The sequence below is a fragment of the Lepisosteus platostomus genome, chromosome 23 (genome assembly GCF_059453375.1).
Source record: "Lepisosteus platostomus isolate fLepPlt1 chromosome 23, fLepPlt1.hap1, whole genome shotgun sequence".
NCBI classification, from domain to species: Eukaryota; Metazoa; Chordata; class Actinopteri; order Semionotiformes; family Lepisosteidae; genus Lepisosteus; species Lepisosteus platostomus.
Genome location: NC_142633.1, coordinates 15252319 through 15269306, shown reverse-complemented (window position 1 = coordinate 15269306; position 16988 = coordinate 15252319). Strand labels below are relative to the sequence as shown.

The following is a 16988-nucleotide window of genomic DNA, read 5'->3' as shown; positions in this document are numbered from 1 at the left end:
CCAAGACGTTTATAGAGCATGATGCAAACGTTCAGTGCTGACGGGCGCCGCAGTGCATTTAATCATTTGTAAAAATGTCCGAGCATTGCACAAACCCCAGTGAACAGAAACAACAGCACTACTATTTTTCAAATGTACCATTAAGAATTATGCAAAATCCTCTGACATCACCTGTTAACAGGGCTAAATGAATAAGGTTATGTAATTGAATTTAATTCAGCAATGGTGTCTTACACTCACAGACTACTACATTTTACACATATGAAACAAATATATTTATATTGTGAACAACCTGTCATTGATAGAAGGGATAGGACTCCAGATATATTGTCACCACACCACACAAGAAGCTTGTGTATCATGGATATTGTTTTCAATACAAGTCAAGTTTTATTCCATGCTGAAAAGAGAAGAGACAACATTTCGGGCTGTGAGGCCTTCTTCAGGTGTGGGGGGGAGAGGAAAACCAGCAGTTGATAAAGCAGGAGAGAGCAAAAGCCGGGAGTGGAGGGGAGGTGGGAGTTGGAGAGAGGCAGAGTGGACAGGTGGTGTGAAGTCAAGAGAGGTGTGAAGTCAAAACCTGCAGATGAACAGAGAGGATTAGAAGGAAACAAGAGGAGGGGGAACATGTGACCCTAGTTTCAGGATAATTTTGGTTTTGGCTGTCTTTCTGCAATAGGAGTCACGCTACCCCCTCTGTGAGAACCCAGACGGACAGATCAGTATTATCATGGCCATTAGAGGTGAAACATACAAACAGGGAGGTCCCAGTGATGGGCTAATAAAGAATTGACCCTCTTAGCAACATTCATCCTGGCAGTGGACTTTAATGAAGGTCTTTGCTGGTAAATGGCAGATAGATCCATCTGTTGAGAAGTCTTTTTGGTTCAAGCTAGTTTTTCATTTGCTACTCTGTTCTGCATTAGGAGGTGACTGTTTCACAGCAACAGTTGACTCACCAGAGGCTACACTGTGAGATATTTCCCACTTTTAATTAAAAGTGCTGTGTCTGCATAGCCTGCCATTAAAAGATTCTGATTTATATGCTCTTGGTCAGAAGAGTGGAAAGTGTAAGTATCAAAGGAGCTCTCTGTCAAACTGCTAACCACTGTCAAAAAAGCCCCTCCTTGGAGATATTCATCAGTTTTTCCCTACCCATCATATCCAAATCAAGAGTATTCATTACCACATTATTTGTCCAGTCACGACCAAACGTTGTTCATACCTTTTTAATGTGTAGAATTGTGTCTTTAAACTGATACAATTTATGAATTACCAAGAGCTAAAGATCCTTCTCGATTAGAAAGAATATCATCTTTTTCCATCAGCTGCAATGATCTTTTAGCAGTTTTCATCTGTGATGAAAAGATGTAAATCAGAGGGCCCAGTGCAATTGCTACAAACCAATGAATCGGGAGGTTTACTGGCTTTAAGTTGCTAGTAATTTTTTGCTGCAAATAGCAGTTTTGACTCCAGGGATACATGGATCTACCAAGGTCAGGTTTTAAAATGGTCAAGTGTATCTAAGGGGAATTTAAAGCAAAGCCATACACAGGAACAGGATGCAAACTGCCAAATTAAAAACTCCAGAACAATAAAGATTTCAAATCAATGTGTCCAAGCTGCAAAGAAATAACGGCACCTCATCGACTTTTTAAGCCTCTTGCAAAGCAAAGTATGACACCAGTGAAAATCATTGCAATGACCTTAAGTGACATGATGTGGCTATTTGCACAATAAAAACCGAACACGCTGTGTAGCGATCTACACAGTAAGTGCCTAATGAAGCCAATCCTGCATTGTCACCTGACATCCGATCAAGAGAAAAAAGGTGAAGTAACGAGTTTCTAAAATTCTTTTAATATTTTCAGTTAAAAAAAAAGTTCCATACATCAGTCTCTGGGAGCTGAGACAGTCACCCAGTTTGACAGTCTATTACATGTCACAGTACGAGCCTGGAGAGTGACATATGAAAGCAACAACCTCCCTTACTGAGCATTTTGCCCAGTGCCAGAAAGAAATGAACACGGTAGCAGAACGCTTCTGGAAGGCTGGAATAAAACTTCAAGGAGCAGCCCCAAGCAGGTTACGGTCCACTAAGCTTTTTTTCTCCTTCGATACAACGCCATCCGAGCTTGATCTTCGGAGATTGGAGAGGGAAAAAAAAAAAATGACTTGTGAAAAAATATATTTTTTCCATCAGCGTCATCTACTGCGTGGGACAACAACTCGGTTAAAAAAAAAGTAAAACAAATGAGTTCCCTCCTATACGTTATCACCACGAATGCTTCTGCAAGTTGTCTCTGGTCCGCACTTTCCTCCTTTCCTTGCCCAGAAATCCAGTTCGCCACAGAGGGGCGTTTCCTGAAACAGCAGCGCTCTCCCGGACCGCGTCGTCTGTCAGCTGCCACAGTACGGCGATACAGTACAGGGTCCTCGCCCGCACAGCTCCAGCTCCGTCCTCAGCTGTCTCTCGCAAACAAGAGTCCCAGCCGCGTGCTGCAGCGAGAGCCCACATGAACCCCAGGGTCCCTGACTTCTCCGGGGCCTGCAGGTTGGCCCTGGGGCCGGGGGGGGGGTCAGAACTTGAGGCTGAAGCCAGGCCCGGCAGCAGAGGCTCCCTGGTTGGTGGTGGTCAGGTGGAAACCCGTGTCTTTCAAGTCGTCATCGCCCTGGCGCAGCGCGAAACAGACAAACAGAACAAAAAAAACTGATGTAAATGAAGAGGTAAAAATACGTTCGCGTAGCAAAAAAATATATGTCTCTGGGGATCTTTTTTCAAGCATCACCTTTAAAATATATTTTCGACACATGCCAATTTAAAACAAACAGATATTAGCTCTGCTCTTCACCTAAAGTATTTTAGTTTCTCAGAATTACCTGGAGATCCTAAGTTGTAGGTTGAACAATCTGAAACATACAGTCACAATCGCACTGAGACCATGTATTAATCTGTGCCCAGGGAAAAGATGTATTTAAGATGTACTTATTTGTATTTAGGTGGATTTAAAATCAGCAGTGTCCAGCTCCATTGCCAGTGTACCAACCACAAAACTAACTGACACACACAGCATACAGTACAGTGTACTTAGATTGGCAGAGAGTATAGATGAGTGGTTAATGCTCAAACTGGGATGATGTAATTAGTGGCGTACCACAGGAGTCCGTACCAGAACCATTACTGTTCCTAATTTACTAGCAATATGAGAACTTAAATCACTCGATATAAACAAGTCAAAATCTGCAGAAGATTCCAAAATAGGAGGATTTGCAAACACTGTAGAAATAATAAACGCAAAGAAAGACTGAGATAAAAGTCTAATGTAGTCAAGTGCAGGGTGCTGCATGCAGGTAGCAAAGGAAAAATTAAAATAGCAAACGGGAAGCTAGGCTACTGAAGAGTTAGGTGTTTATGTGGACACACTGTTTATTCTTCTAGACCATTGGTTCTTAATACAGGTCTGGAGTACCCCCGTCACTGCTGGTATTTGTTCAAAATGAGCTCTTAATCACCAGTGTTATAACTGGTGTTGGGTAACAGGTCTGCTTTTTAACCCTAGTTAAAAAGTGCATTATTTCCAGCTTTAACACAGCTTTATTCACTCTCCCCTCAACTTGCTAGTTAAGAATTTGCTCACTTGTTGCTGACTAAACAGCTTTTAATAGATGATCAAGTGACGATGACCAGACACAGCACTGTATTGTACACCTCATACTTCAGTGTTTTGCCTTCTGCAATAGTTCAATTGGTTATATTCAAGCTTGTTTACCTGAATAAGAGCAGTCCCACAATTTGCTCATTAGCACAGCATTTTTCATACCAATTGTAAATGTCATTCAGCTTTTTAAGAATTTACATTTAAACTTAAAAAAGTCCTCAAAAGGTAAAGTCGAAATACATTAGTCTGTGATGAAGAACTCAGCTGGTGCAAAAACCAGGAAAGAGAGGGACACACTCCAAGTGAAGGACTTAATGTGGGGGAAAAAAAATGCTAAGAATCTCTGGATATGTACTTAAAAGTGTAGAGTTCAAATCAAGTTATGTTAAAATTGTACAATACTCTAAATGAGTTCTTACTAGTGTAAAATGCACACTTTTGGTTACCAAGATATAATAAAGATTGTTGCCCTGGAATCGGTTCACAGAAAAGCAACCAGATGCATACTGGGGATTTAATGAATGCTGGCAGGCTGAAAGAAAACTGCGATTCTTTTTGATCTTGAACAGAGAAGACCATGATGGGATGGGATTCGACTGTTCCAAACCCTCAAAGGCAGCGACGCAGCCAAGCCCTCGGTCTTCTTTAGACTCAACAGTGAAACGCGAGCCAGGGGACGCAAGGGGAAACTATGTGGTACTGCGCTGAAAACAGCTACCCAGCCATGCTGTCGAGGCCTATACTCCTCCAGCTTTCAAGACACGATGAGCAAATACCTACTGAAAGGACTAGATGCGCCGAACGACCTTCCCATTGAAACCTGTCCTGTTGACACAGGAGGGTGGGCGCCGTGCTGTCCCCACCTACTCACCAGCTGGCTGTAGCCCAGCCCCCCCTCTGGGGGCCGGGGGCTGGTGCCCCTCTTCACCCTCTGCTGCTCGCTCTTCGCGGGCCACGTGGGGAACATGGAGGGCTCGATGGGCAGGGGCGTCTCCCGGAAATATTCGTGCTTCAGCGCCTCCTCGGCCGTGATCCTCTTGCTCGGGCAGTAGGTGAGGAACCTGGGGGAGTCGGAAAGAAACCGCGGTGAAAAGCGGAGCTGAGGCTCGCTCAGCATCCTACATGTGCGAACGCAGCCTGGTGGAGGCGCCACTTCCCCCCGGAAATCGACTCGGCAAGACCCCCGCAGCTCCGGGTGCGACGTTCAAATATGGAACTGGGTTTCTCAAGACGGAAAACGGGATCTGCGTGAGAAACCAGACCGAGCCACGTGCGCGCGCTGTTTTGAGAAAGTGTAGGTCTGCCTTTACTCTCCCAGTTCCACAGACATTTCAACAAAAGCTCAATAAAGCTGCCAAACCACACGCCGCTCCTCCAACCACAACAAGCAACCCTGCTACAGATCCCGAGACAGCCCTCCCCTTCTGACGCATTCCAGAGGCTCGACTGAAATCCCCACAACAAGCAGCGTCCCACCAGACCTTCTATTTACCCACAGCTAAGATTTATTCCCTTCAACAGGGAAGAGCATGAGAACGGCAAGGCTCCACGTCGTTCCCAGCTCCTCGGAGGCTGAATCCATGAATAACGAGGTTTGATTCCTCTCTTTACAACACGGGAAGCACACCACAGTGTGATATTCATAGCTCTGACGCTATAACCCCCAGTCAGGCCAACTCCACACTGAGAGACCTCAGCCCTATGGCAAGATCTCAGGAGCTCACTGGAACTAAAGAAAAGGTTTTCCAGTGGGGTCACAACTGGGTACGGGACAGGTGGATGGAATTTCCATATTTTCCTTGCAAACAAAACTACATCACACTAAGGTGCAAAAAACTTCATGGCTTGGAATTATATGATAAATAAACTTGCTTTAGACTTAACATTGCACCATTAACTTTGTGTAGCCAGAATTTGTGTTTTGTGTGAAAAGGGTAAAATGTGTTGAAACACTGTAGGAATGCTGCCTTTGATAGAAAAACCAACTCCAAAAAACATCATCGTTCTTCCACAATATTGACATGCAGCCAGACTCTGCCAGAAGCACAGATTCAGAGTTCATAGACTTTCAAGACCACAAGCAGTTAACAAGCAATGTTTAAGTATTACACAAATTCCAATCATTTACTTTATTTCTTTTCAAATCAAGTTTTTTTATATTCAACTTGAGCATTTGTTACGAGTATCTTTGCCTTGTTCAAGAAATGTAACCCACTACTCTAAAGATCCCCTAACTTGTTTTCCAAAGAATTTCTCTGAACCCATCTGTCATATTTATCTTATAAGTTGTAGCCATTATCCCTTTGGCAGTGTCACTTTAACACAAAATATATTTCATAATAATCCAGTTGTCATGTGAAAAATGAGGAGTGTAGAGAAATCTGATAATGTATGTTCATAATGCCAAATAACCCGCCTGTGAAATGGCATTCATTACCAATATCACGACTACAAAAAGGGAGCTTGATGATTCATTTCTCTGATCAGACAGAAAAACGCAACGGGGATACTTACTTGTTCATGAGGTCGAAGCCCTGGTCGGACAGCAGAGCCCCGAACCTCTTGCGTAGATTGTTGTAGGGATATTCGGTAAATGACATTTTCTTTACTGCCGGTAGCTCGTTGTACCCTGGCCAGATCTTTTCACTTGGTGTACCCAGATCCTAAAGACAGGAAAATATATCTCTCCAATTACAAAATACACATACAAACTGAGCGCAAGTTATAAGCAACGGGCCTCATTGAGACTTGCAACTACTCTGGACATGCATGCACAGCAGCACTTACAGAAACACACAAGCTGTCAGCACTCAGAAAGCAGACAGCCTGTGCAGGTAAGAGATAATTTAATCATGATCAATTGGGGGGGTAATTTGACCCACAAAAAAAATAATTTATGAAATAAAGCTCGGCAGCCTTTACCTTTAACTGAACGTGGTTATGTGACTAATCCCAAGCTTTAGAAACACACTGCCTCTAAGCCTAACTATGCAGGACCAGAGGAGATGGCCTCTGTGCTAAAAGGAATGTCTCACCAAACACTGACCTCTGGTGGAAGTCCATCTTCCTGCATCCAATTACCTTATAATTCTGCAATTGCTTCTACAGCGATCCCACTGTCAGACCTCCTAGTTATAAACTCTGTTCTTACAGATGTCAAAGGTCTTGCTCACTTCGATGGGTGACCTCAGCTAAAGCGCAATGTTAAATGTAAAACCAGAATAGCCAACAGGTCTATTTCTGTTGTCAGAAAATTGGCTCAAGACTTCAAAGTGTTAGGTGTATAAACCCGGGCATTACAAGCAAGGGGCTCTCCATTTAGCTCTTTACCTTAAAAACCTTGTTGATCTGGTCAATTTCAGATTTTCCAGGGAAAAGTGGCTTCTGGGTCAGCAGCTCACCGAATATACAGCCCACTGACCACATGTCAATCGTCGTGGAATATTCCTGTGGAGAAATGAACAAAGAAAAAATGGCACAATAAGCTTTCCGTTTGAACGGAAGATCACGGAATTTGAGAAGATCACAAAAATCTGAAACAGCAATTCAAATTACATGTTAAAATTGAATTTTCCTGCCTTTGAAACAACTTGCTACAGTAAGCACTGAAAATAAATCCTGGATGCTTATCTCCCGGAGAAATAAACTGAAAATATAATGGAGTATGAGGGCCACATGAAAGTACTGGTGCCAACTGTTTTGATCTGAAAAAAGGACGACTCAACCTGCAGATTCACACAGATTAAGTGCCCCTCCCGTGCTCGAACAGAAAGAGCCATCCGTGTGTGAAGGAGGAGGACGGCTGTCAACACACACCTTGGCTCCCAGCAGCAGCTCTGGCGCTCGGTACCACAGGGTCACCACCACGGGGGTGTAGGGCTTGAGGGGCGAGCCGTACTCGCGTGCCAGCCCGAAATCCCCCACCTGCACGCAACAAGCACAGAGGTGAGTCATTCGCGTTCAACACACGCACTCCCACGCAGACTTGTGCCCCAGCAGGAAAGCCTGAAAAACTGGAACTAGGAAACAAAACCAGGGGACCATGATGCTCAGTCTCATATTTTGTGTTAAAGACGCATTCTGTGTTCTTCTTCAATAAGCACTTGGTTTTCTTTGATCCTTTTCCTTGAAAAGGCAAATTTCTAATACAAGAAATTGTATATGGGCAATAAAGTGATCTTATCGTATCTTAAGTGTTGCTACAGTGCAGGGCCAACCTATCAGGAGCAAAGAGGAGTGTGGTACCTTCAGGATTCCTTTGTGGCTTAGCAACAGGTTGGAGGTCTTGAGGTCACGGTGCAGGATCCAGTTGTCATGGAGATGCCGGACCCCTCGCAGGAGCTGAATCATCAAGGTTTTCACTTCACCTGCGGGGAGGACCACATTACAGTGTCTTCGCACTCACGAAACACGGGATTCCACTCTAGAAAGCTGCTCAGAAAGAAAGGACATGTTCCAAATATTTCAGGCTACCTGGTAAGAAAGGCTGCTTCATGGTCTCCATCAGGCTCTTCAGGTCATGCTCTACATAGTTCATGACGATGTAAATCTTATCCATGTTACTTCCGACCACAATCTCCTGTTGGGAGGAGAAAGTAACATGTATTTACTTCCTGTCCGCTCCATTGCTAAGAGGTTTTGTAAAAGCTGGGCTCATTTTCTCTTTCTGCTAGGCAAAATGTGAAAAAAGTCAACCGGCATTGCAAGTAGACTTCATCCGAGAACTGTGCTACTCACTCTGACGGTGACAATATTGGGGTGCTGAGCCTTGAGGATCGTGTTGATCTCTCGGAGAGAGGTGATGGGAAACCCTTCCTTTTCCTTCTCCATTTTCAGCCTCTTCAGAGCCACGATCTCATCTGAGGAAAAAAAATGAAATAAAGATACAAATCACATCCTCCGAGAAACTTCACCAAGCTACAACTAAGTCCCGCAGGGAGATGCTTAACTTCATTATGACATTCGAGTAGGGAGCTGCGTCAGCATGTGCAGACAGCAAAGGAACAGGTTAAGGGTCGTTCCATGCTGAAAGGTAAAGAAACCAAAAGAAACATAATATTTTGGCTGTGGAGGCTTCTTCAGGTGCTGCACTGCCGAAGAGATGTTTTTTTTTCTTTACCTTTCACCAAGAGTCTTTACCTGTTCCTTCATTATGACGTACTGTTCTCCTGTGGAATGCTGTACAATAGCATCATGTCTGCTGAACGTGCAGTATGAGCTCGGAAAATGGGAATGTGAAATACCTGTCTTTTTATCCTTGGCTCTGTACACCACTCCATAGGTCCCCTCTTCAATTCTGTTTAAACACTGGAATTCTTCTACACTGCGGCACCCCTTCAAATCAAGAGAGATTTCCCTTTCATGATATAAAATTCACAGCAAGGTTCATAAAAAAAAAAGAATGAACGTGGCAAATCTGCACATAATCAAGAAAATTTGAGGTGAAAGGGAAAGGGTACGAGTTCCTGGGTACTGGGCTTCTCATTACACTTAATGACCGTTATGCTTTTAGAACTAAGAAGACTAAAAAGGGTTACAAACGACAGGTGGCCACTCAACCTATTTAGCTGTTTTAATAGTGCATTGATCCAAGGATCATTGATCTATCATGAAGGAAGCCAGATCTTCTTCCCGAGTGCCACAACCCCTCCAAAATTAAACTAGGACCTGTCAAGAGCGAGAACTTCCCATATTGCAATTCAGATGGTTTCAGATGTACCATGATTGATAGTGTAATAGAAATGGCTTAGTTAATTCGTTGTAGTTACAGTTGTAGTTAATTCACTACAGAGAAGTGAATTTAAAATTGAAAACTAGAGGCACATTTTACCCCCCAAAAAAAGTTGTGTAAGTCTGGAATGCATTACCCAGATTTTTGATGCCTGTATCCTGATTTTGTTTCCAGGTTAAATGAACTCCTCCAATCAGTTACTACCAGCAACCACAAAAGTTGAGTGAGTTAAAATTAGCTGTAGTGAGTTAATTCGCTGGAACAATATAACCTCCCCTTGCTAATGACAGAGAGCACTGTGTTGCCGTGCCAAGAAGAGCCTGTGTGGAGGAAAGAGGAGGACGTGACTGATGACGTGACAGATGACAGCGAGCCACCCCTTGCTGGAACCGCTCAGCGGGACCATCGCTCCCCTCCCTCCCCCCCGACACGACAGCGCCACCTCCCGAGCCCTGACCTGGAGCGCAGGCAGGTACTTGGGCAGCTCCTTCTTCAGCTCCACGGGGGACATGGGCGGGGAGTCGGGGATGTAGTTCTCCTCCGGGGTGGAGGAGTGGGAATGGGAGTGCGGGCTGGGCTCCGCCTCCTCCACCTCCTCCTCCTCCTCCTCCTCCACGCTCTCCTCCGTGTCGTGGTCGAATCGCGACTCCGGCACTGCGCAGCGCGGGGAAGAGAAGCAACAGAGGCATGTGAACCCTGCCAGGACCTCCAAGGCGGAAAATTGATAATGACATTTATCAGAAAATTTTCCAGAAATACCATCTTAATCCAAGGCATCATTGTCTTTTTAACTTTCTTACAGTTAAAATTATTAGAAGACAAAGAGACACGGACTCAGAACAGCACTGCTCACTGCTGCACACTTAAAACAGCACAGTCTCCCGACCGAAGACTTGCCCGACCGAAGACTTGAAACTGCAGCGATTGTTCTTCAATACCTGCAGGGACATGGTTTCCATTCTCTCTCTCCTCCTCATACTCCTCCTCCGACTGCTCTTCTTCGCTCACCTCATCTGAAAGGAGAGGGGGGGAAGTGCCTCAGCAGCAGAAAAAACACACAGATCTGACTTCTTATTAAATATCGAGACACTTGACAAAAAGCGGTTTAGGTTTTCCAGGGCTCTGTCCGGTTATGTTGATTTACGCGACATCCCTTCATATGTAATTTAAGATGATTCTCTTTCCTGGTTAAAAACACCACAGCTCGGATCATTCCAAAACAAGCTCCTCTTTACTCAAATCTGGGTGTTTTGTTTCATCAGACTCTTAAGACGACACTGATCACTCCACCCCGATTTTAATTTGCATCCGAGTCCTACAGTTTCTCAAATTAATGTAGAGTGCATGTTTTATGGTTGAGGATTTCTTTTAGTCAGACATACGGACAAATATGCATGGAGATGTATGCAAAATCATAAGAAAGGTTACAAACGAGAGGAGGGCATAGTGCATAATAATTATAAGAAGTTTTAAATGATTACAGTTAATAAGTCATCCTGAACAATGCTTTTCATGAGACTGGAAACGACTGGAGACTGTGACTGATGATCACCGTTTGAAGGTAAGAAGTTAGAAAATTTACTGAAATTAAGTCCTAACTACATCTTAATTCCACACCAGAGTGTTTCAAATTTGATTTGGAAAAACGTTATTAACCTGCACTCTGCTCAGATCCCTCTGTGTTAGTCCCCGACTCTTCCTCCTCCACTTCAGTCTCACTGCTCGTCTCTTCTTCCTCTTCTTCCTCAGAGCCTGTCCCAGAACCTGCAGCAAATTGTACAAAAAATCAAACTTACAAATAGGGGATTTTTTTCCCTGTCCAAAGCAGAACTATGCTATGATGTTTTTAAAAGTATGTGTAAAGATTTCAAATTCAAATTCAGCATGAGTCAGAGCAGATAATGGATTTTTCTTCTTCAACTTCAATCTTCCTGCCACACCAGATGAGTGTTTTCTCCACTAGAATATGACCTTGTAGGGTCAAAAAAATGTCGGCATGTTTATTTTAGAGTTTCACCAATGACTAACAATTAAGAGTTAAACACTAGAAAACATGCAAGATTTGCTTGGGAGGGAGAATTTGTTTTAGAGTTATTTGAAAACAATGTTGTAGCCAAAGTTTCTGGAGAGAAAAGCCAATGGCAGGGCAAGACGACAACAGCTGGGAACTCTTATCGAGTTCTCAAGACCTACAATCAAATTTTGCTGCTTTGTTGTTTTTTTTTTGAAGCTATCTTAAAATGCACTAAAGTTACCTTTTAGGGGGGATTTGGACTTGAAAAGTGGGAATTCATTCATAATCCCACAGATGGTAGATGTCAACCATTCCCTCCCCAGCCAAGCACATACACGCGTCTTACCTGAGGAGGACTCTGCTGTGCTGGTCTTCCTCTCACTGTCACTGACGTCCTGCAGGTCAGACAGCAGGTCCCTGTTCTCCTGCCGCTGCTCTCTCACTGCTGGGAACAACACACAGCTCTAAAGCAGAGGATCGCATGCAGCAGATCAAAACACAGCCTTTGCTTTTAGCCAGAGAGGAACTTCTTTGGCCAACGTTAGAAGGCAAGTATTTACAGATAATCCCTGACTTGCGTAAAATCAAAATCCGTAAAAAAAAAGTGGCATCAGTTTTGCTCCGTGTTGTCTCATACCTTTTCCATGAGTGCTGGTAGGAATAATTTCTACTGGGTGCTCACACTGTTGCTCTTTTAGTCATGGCTAAAAAGTGTTTTAGTGATGTGAAATACACAGGGGCTGTGAAAAAAACTGTACATTTCTCTGCAAAAGTACAGTTTTATTACTAAAGTACTGTGAAGTACCATTTGTGAGTATACTTTAATCCTACTACAGCAATAATGCAATACTGTAATGATGATAATGAAAATACTGTATAAGAGTCCATTCCAACATTCCTAAATTTTGGTTTACACAAGGTTGTGCAGACCATCACCTTGACCTAAGTTTAGAGTGTACTCTAGAGTGGTTTTATTTACATCCCAACAATCAAGACTGGAGCAGAATTCTGTTCAAGGAACTGCCACTGACTCTTCATGTCACAGTAGGTACGTTAAGGGCTTAAAGCAATGCAGCACTGCAGGTTTTCTAGATCTTTTTCAAAATTCAACATGTTAAGGCCTGAGGGGGTGGCTTAAATGGGTCCACTTTGGGCTTCACAGAACACAGGTCTTAAGCTGCAGATACAATCAAAGCTGATCACACGCGTTAGGTGACCTTGAATCGAATGCACAGTGAACGTGGTAAAATGATGGGCCCTGTATTAAGAGATCAGCACTTTCAGGATGTCTCCTGAGCAGTCTCCCAATACAGAGACATGGGGACCTTGCCAGACTGTCCTCAAGAGCCGGGCTCTTAAGACACCTCAAGGAGAGAAACGGCACACCGGAAAGCAGGCAGAGCATCAGAGGGGGTGTCTCACCGATCCTGCGGGTCTCGGCCTGCTCCAGTCTGTCCCGCTGGGGCCGGGCGGGGCTGCGGCTGCGGTGGCTCTGTTTCGGCTTCTCTCCGTACTCCTCCTTCACCCCGCGGTGATGGGACGCAACTGCCCGAGCAAAAAGAGGTACGATCAGGGCCACCACCCGCAGGTTAGGGGGTTAAAACAGCTCGAGAGGAAATACGGATCAGACCAGCAGCAAATGTTTCTTTTTTTTTTTTGTGCTGCTGCCTTGTGATTGTGACTGTTTTCATTATATAAGACCCTCTTTTTAAAGATTATATTCACGTCGCGCCGTTTAACCTTCACAAATCAGGGGCAAATGCGGTGCAAGCTGATCACACATCGTGCCTACAGAAAGTCTACACTCGTTTTCAAAGTCACACGGGTAAACACTGCCCAATCTAGGTGTGCTAAACTGGAGCAGACCTATCTGAACAGACTGATGGCTGGAATTCAGGTGAAACATATTTTTGCCGAGAAAGTACTCCTCGGTACACTGACCCAACCCATTCTTCTTGTTTCTTTTTTGTTCGTAGTTACTTTCCAGAATGTCAGAGCATGTGTTTCTCACCCGGGGGATGTGTGTGACAATGTGTAAATAACTGTGCCGTGATTTCAGGCGGTGGGGCCGCGCCGTGTCGGCTCGCTGAGCTCACCTTCTCTCCGGACCTCGCGTTCCTTGCGCCGCTCCTCCGCCCTCCTCTCCCGTTCCTTCTGCTCCCTCTGTTCCTTCTGCTGCTGCTCCCTCATCTTCCTCTCCCTCTCCCGCTGGCGCTCCAGCTGCTCCAGCCTGTCCCTGCACATTGGGGGGGGGGGGGGTTTACCCGTCAGGACCTGTCCACTCCCACCGGCCCCGACCCTCCCCGTGCCTGACGCGCTGCTTTTTGCTTTTCAAAAGCCAGGAGACGAGATAAGAGCACCCCCCCCACCGCACGGCGGTTCGAGCCACTCCAGGTCTTACGAGCCGTGGATCCCCTAAGACCTGCAACGGATCGGACTGTAGGCCAACGAGAAGGTCATTTCCATTCCATTAGGATAAGCTCAGTGGTCCTTTTTGCATTGTTTTTTTTTTTACAATAAAAATACCCCCCCCCCCCAAAAAAAGAAAAGCATCATTACTCAAAGTAAGAGGCGCACCTCTCCCGCCGGGAGTGAGCCCTGGCCATCTCCCTGCGCTTCTGCCTCTCCCACTCCCGCCGTGCCTTGTCCTGCTCCTCCCTCTGCTGCCTCTTCCGCCGCTCGTTCTCCTTCTCCTTCTCCTTCTCCTTCACCCTCATGTGTTTGCCGGCTGCCAAGACAACCAGGGGGGGGGGGGGTTCAGGAGGCAGGCCCGAGAGGCCCGCGCAGCTGGGAAACCGCGGGCCTAGTCGGGTGCGATCGAGTCGGCACTGGCTAGCTCACCTCCGTCGGCTGAATGGCTGCGATGCCGTCTCTTGTCCTTCCTCTTCTCCTCCTTCCTGTGGTGCGATTTCTCCTTCCTGGCTACTTGCTGTGGTGGTTTGATGGCCAGGGATTCATCTTCCTCCCCTCTTGAAATTGACAGAAAGCATGGGAAAAAAAAATACCAGTATAAATTGTGTAAACTGTCAAAACATCAGAAACTATTCTTCATATTTAACTGAGAATTTATCCCAGGCTACATGCAGGGAACTGTAAAACACAAAGTAGAAAATAAGGAATGAAAGGGACCTTTTTAAGCGATTACGAAGATCAGTGTGATCATTCTTATCGTCCCGCAAAGCACGAAGAAAAAGAACCATAAGAGGCAAGACTGACACAGCGCAGATTTAGGCAGGAGGCAGCCCCTGCAAACACCATTCCCGGAAGCCGGATACGGAGAACGCACCTGTCTTCAGTGGAGTCTTCCCGCCTGTATGGGGAGTTCCGGATCGTTATTTCCATTCTGTGATCCCGCAGCTCACCTTCCTCCAAAGAGTCCCGCTTGGAATCACGTTCATCCGCCTGGGAAGACAGAACACCGCAAGCAACAGTTAAAGAAAAACGTCCACAACGACCTGACTTAATTTGCTAAGTTGTAAATACTTCAACCTGAAAAGCCCAGGAAAGGGCACTGCAGTGTCAGCCCGCTCAAACACAGCGGTGAGGAGCTGGCTGCTGCAGACACTGCCTCTGCAAACCAACGAAAGAAATCTCACGTTCTTCTGCCGCTTGCCGTCTGACTTCTCTTCCTGCTCTTTCCTGCGTTTCTTTTCTTGAAGGATTTCGTCCAGCGTCTTTACTTTCCAGGTGTCCTTTTCGTCCCCCATCAGCTCCAGCACACTGTTACCTGCAGGACCAGGAAGTCAAAGAGGAGCTGTGTGCGCACTCTGCTACACGAGACACAGAACCTGAACCGTAAACACGCCGGCGTTTCTACATGAAATTCAGCAGCGGTCTGTTGCACAAATTAGTCCCGGGTTGCAAATGAAATGCAAAACCGCAACAACTATAAAAAAGGAGTTGCAGTGTTTTCTAACATTCATCATTTGACTTTAACAAAAAGGGAACATGACTGGATACTGCACAGACATATGACAAGGACTTTATGCATTGGTACAAATAACACTGTTTGGAAAAGAAGTAGATTAAACTTCTTTAATCAAAACATATTTTACATCTTTTTTCTCAATGTTTTCCATCAGACATATTCAGCTATATTTGGGAAGACCTAGGAGTCTATTCAGGAGGTGCCCCAAGAACACTTTGTCAGCTGTTAGCCGTCTAGTAGGGTTTAAAATCCATCACCTTGCTTACAGGAGATTCATCTTCCTACACGTCTGTGTGAAATATATTATACTTTAATAGCATTGTTTAAAATAACTGTCAGCTCAGGCGTGAGCTTCTGTATGAACTAGGGATTCTTCTTGTAAGCGATTTCTTAAAAAGAGGCTCCCCACTCTCATACATGAATAGTGGCGAGTACATTTACATTTCGCACCAACAGCTAAGAGCCAATGCTAAGTATCGTCATTATTCCCAGAAAAAACAATTATATCCAACTAAATATCAAAGAATCCAACATCTGAATAAGGTCTTAATAGGCGAAACCACGTCTCCATGTTTCAGCAATACAGCAGATCGCTAATTTGTACCTGATCCATAAGCATTAACATTTCTATAATAAAGGAGGAAAAACGGGTTCAAAACTGATTCACGTGGGTAATAACAGATTTAAATTCTAACTTTCCACACTTAATGGGGATGTCTATACTGTCATGCTGTCTGACCTGTTAAACAGGTGGTTTTATAACCACCAACTTATTTTTCCGTTACTACACTAATAAAACGTAAAAACACGCCGCCTAACTCTTAATAAATATCCGTACAATTTTAATAATGCCATTTCAATGCATACAACGTGTACGATAACGATCGTGCTAGAAAACAACCGCTTGCTACTAGTGTCAACAATACTGCGAACTATATTGCTATGACGTCGTATGGATGGAAACGAAAGGCCATGTTGCTGTCTTTTAAGATACCACACTCTCCTCTCACTAAATATCAATGAGAAGACACGTTAATATTCCTCAAATGTTCATCACAATCATACCGTGTTACTAGTTCCTACATACTCCTTTTTTAGCAATTATTCGAAATATCTACAAGCGGTCGTGCGCAAAAACTACTACAGTAGCTTCCATCCCAACACTTAACTAAGGGGCCGCAAGTTACTTTGTTTAGTTCAATTTGCTAGACCATTCAAATCCTGAATCGGTCGTCGCCTTTTGCAATAGATCATTTCACTATAATTAAACAACAAATCTCCGCTGTTCTTACATACAAAAAAACATCTACAAACCTGTCTTATGCTCCACGCACCTGGAACACACAACCTCTTGCCGGAAAGTAAAAAAAAAACCACTTCCTCCAAACGGACGCTCCGATATGACGCTACTTCCTGTTCTTCTCAGCCGGTACAGGCATGAACACATTATATGTACCATAATACAGCACTAGTTGCTTATATTTTTCCAAACTTTTTATTTGAAATACAAAAGAAAATACAATACAAACAAGGGTACATATAACATATCAATAACAACGTCAGGGGTAAATATTACAATACAAATACATATTGGGAATAAAATGTAAACCGTAAATAAAGATAAGGTTCCCACAGCTTTAATGTTTAATGTTATGA

General features: G+C 44.4%; 1 protein-coding gene across 4 annotated transcripts; it reads right to left on the bottom strand.

Moving 5' to 3' along the window:
• Positions 1 to 1841: 1841 nt before the first annotated feature.
• On the bottom strand, positions 1842 to 16740 carry cdk11b (cyclin dependent kinase 11B). 4 transcript variants are annotated; one of them, XM_088617529.1, is made up of 20 exons: positions 16647 to 16740; positions 15001 to 15131; positions 14691 to 14806; positions 14246 to 14373; positions 13964 to 14132; positions 13501 to 13640; positions 12827 to 12949; positions 11751 to 11846; positions 11047 to 11154; positions 10329 to 10403; positions 9848 to 10044; positions 8903 to 8993; positions 8397 to 8518; positions 8133 to 8238; positions 7905 to 8026; positions 7476 to 7583; positions 6990 to 7106; positions 6174 to 6322; positions 4531 to 4720; positions 1842 to 2672 (listed from the first exon to the last, which is right to left on the bottom strand). In XM_088617529.1, the coding sequence occupies exons 2-20, from the start codon at positions 15109 to 15111 to the stop codon at positions 2580 to 2582; spliced, it is 2361 nt and encodes a 786-aa protein (XP_088473655.1). In that variant the 5' UTR covers positions 15112 to 15131; positions 16647 to 16740; the 3' UTR covers positions 1842 to 2579. The 4 variants fall into 4 exon arrangements, with proteins under 4 accessions (XP_088473655.1, XP_088473656.1, XP_088473657.1 ...); XM_088617530.1 differs by having other exon boundaries at positions 11751 to 11849; positions 13982 to 14132; XM_088617531.1 differs by having other exon boundaries at positions 13982 to 14132.
• Positions 16741 to 16988: the final 248 nt, after the last annotated feature.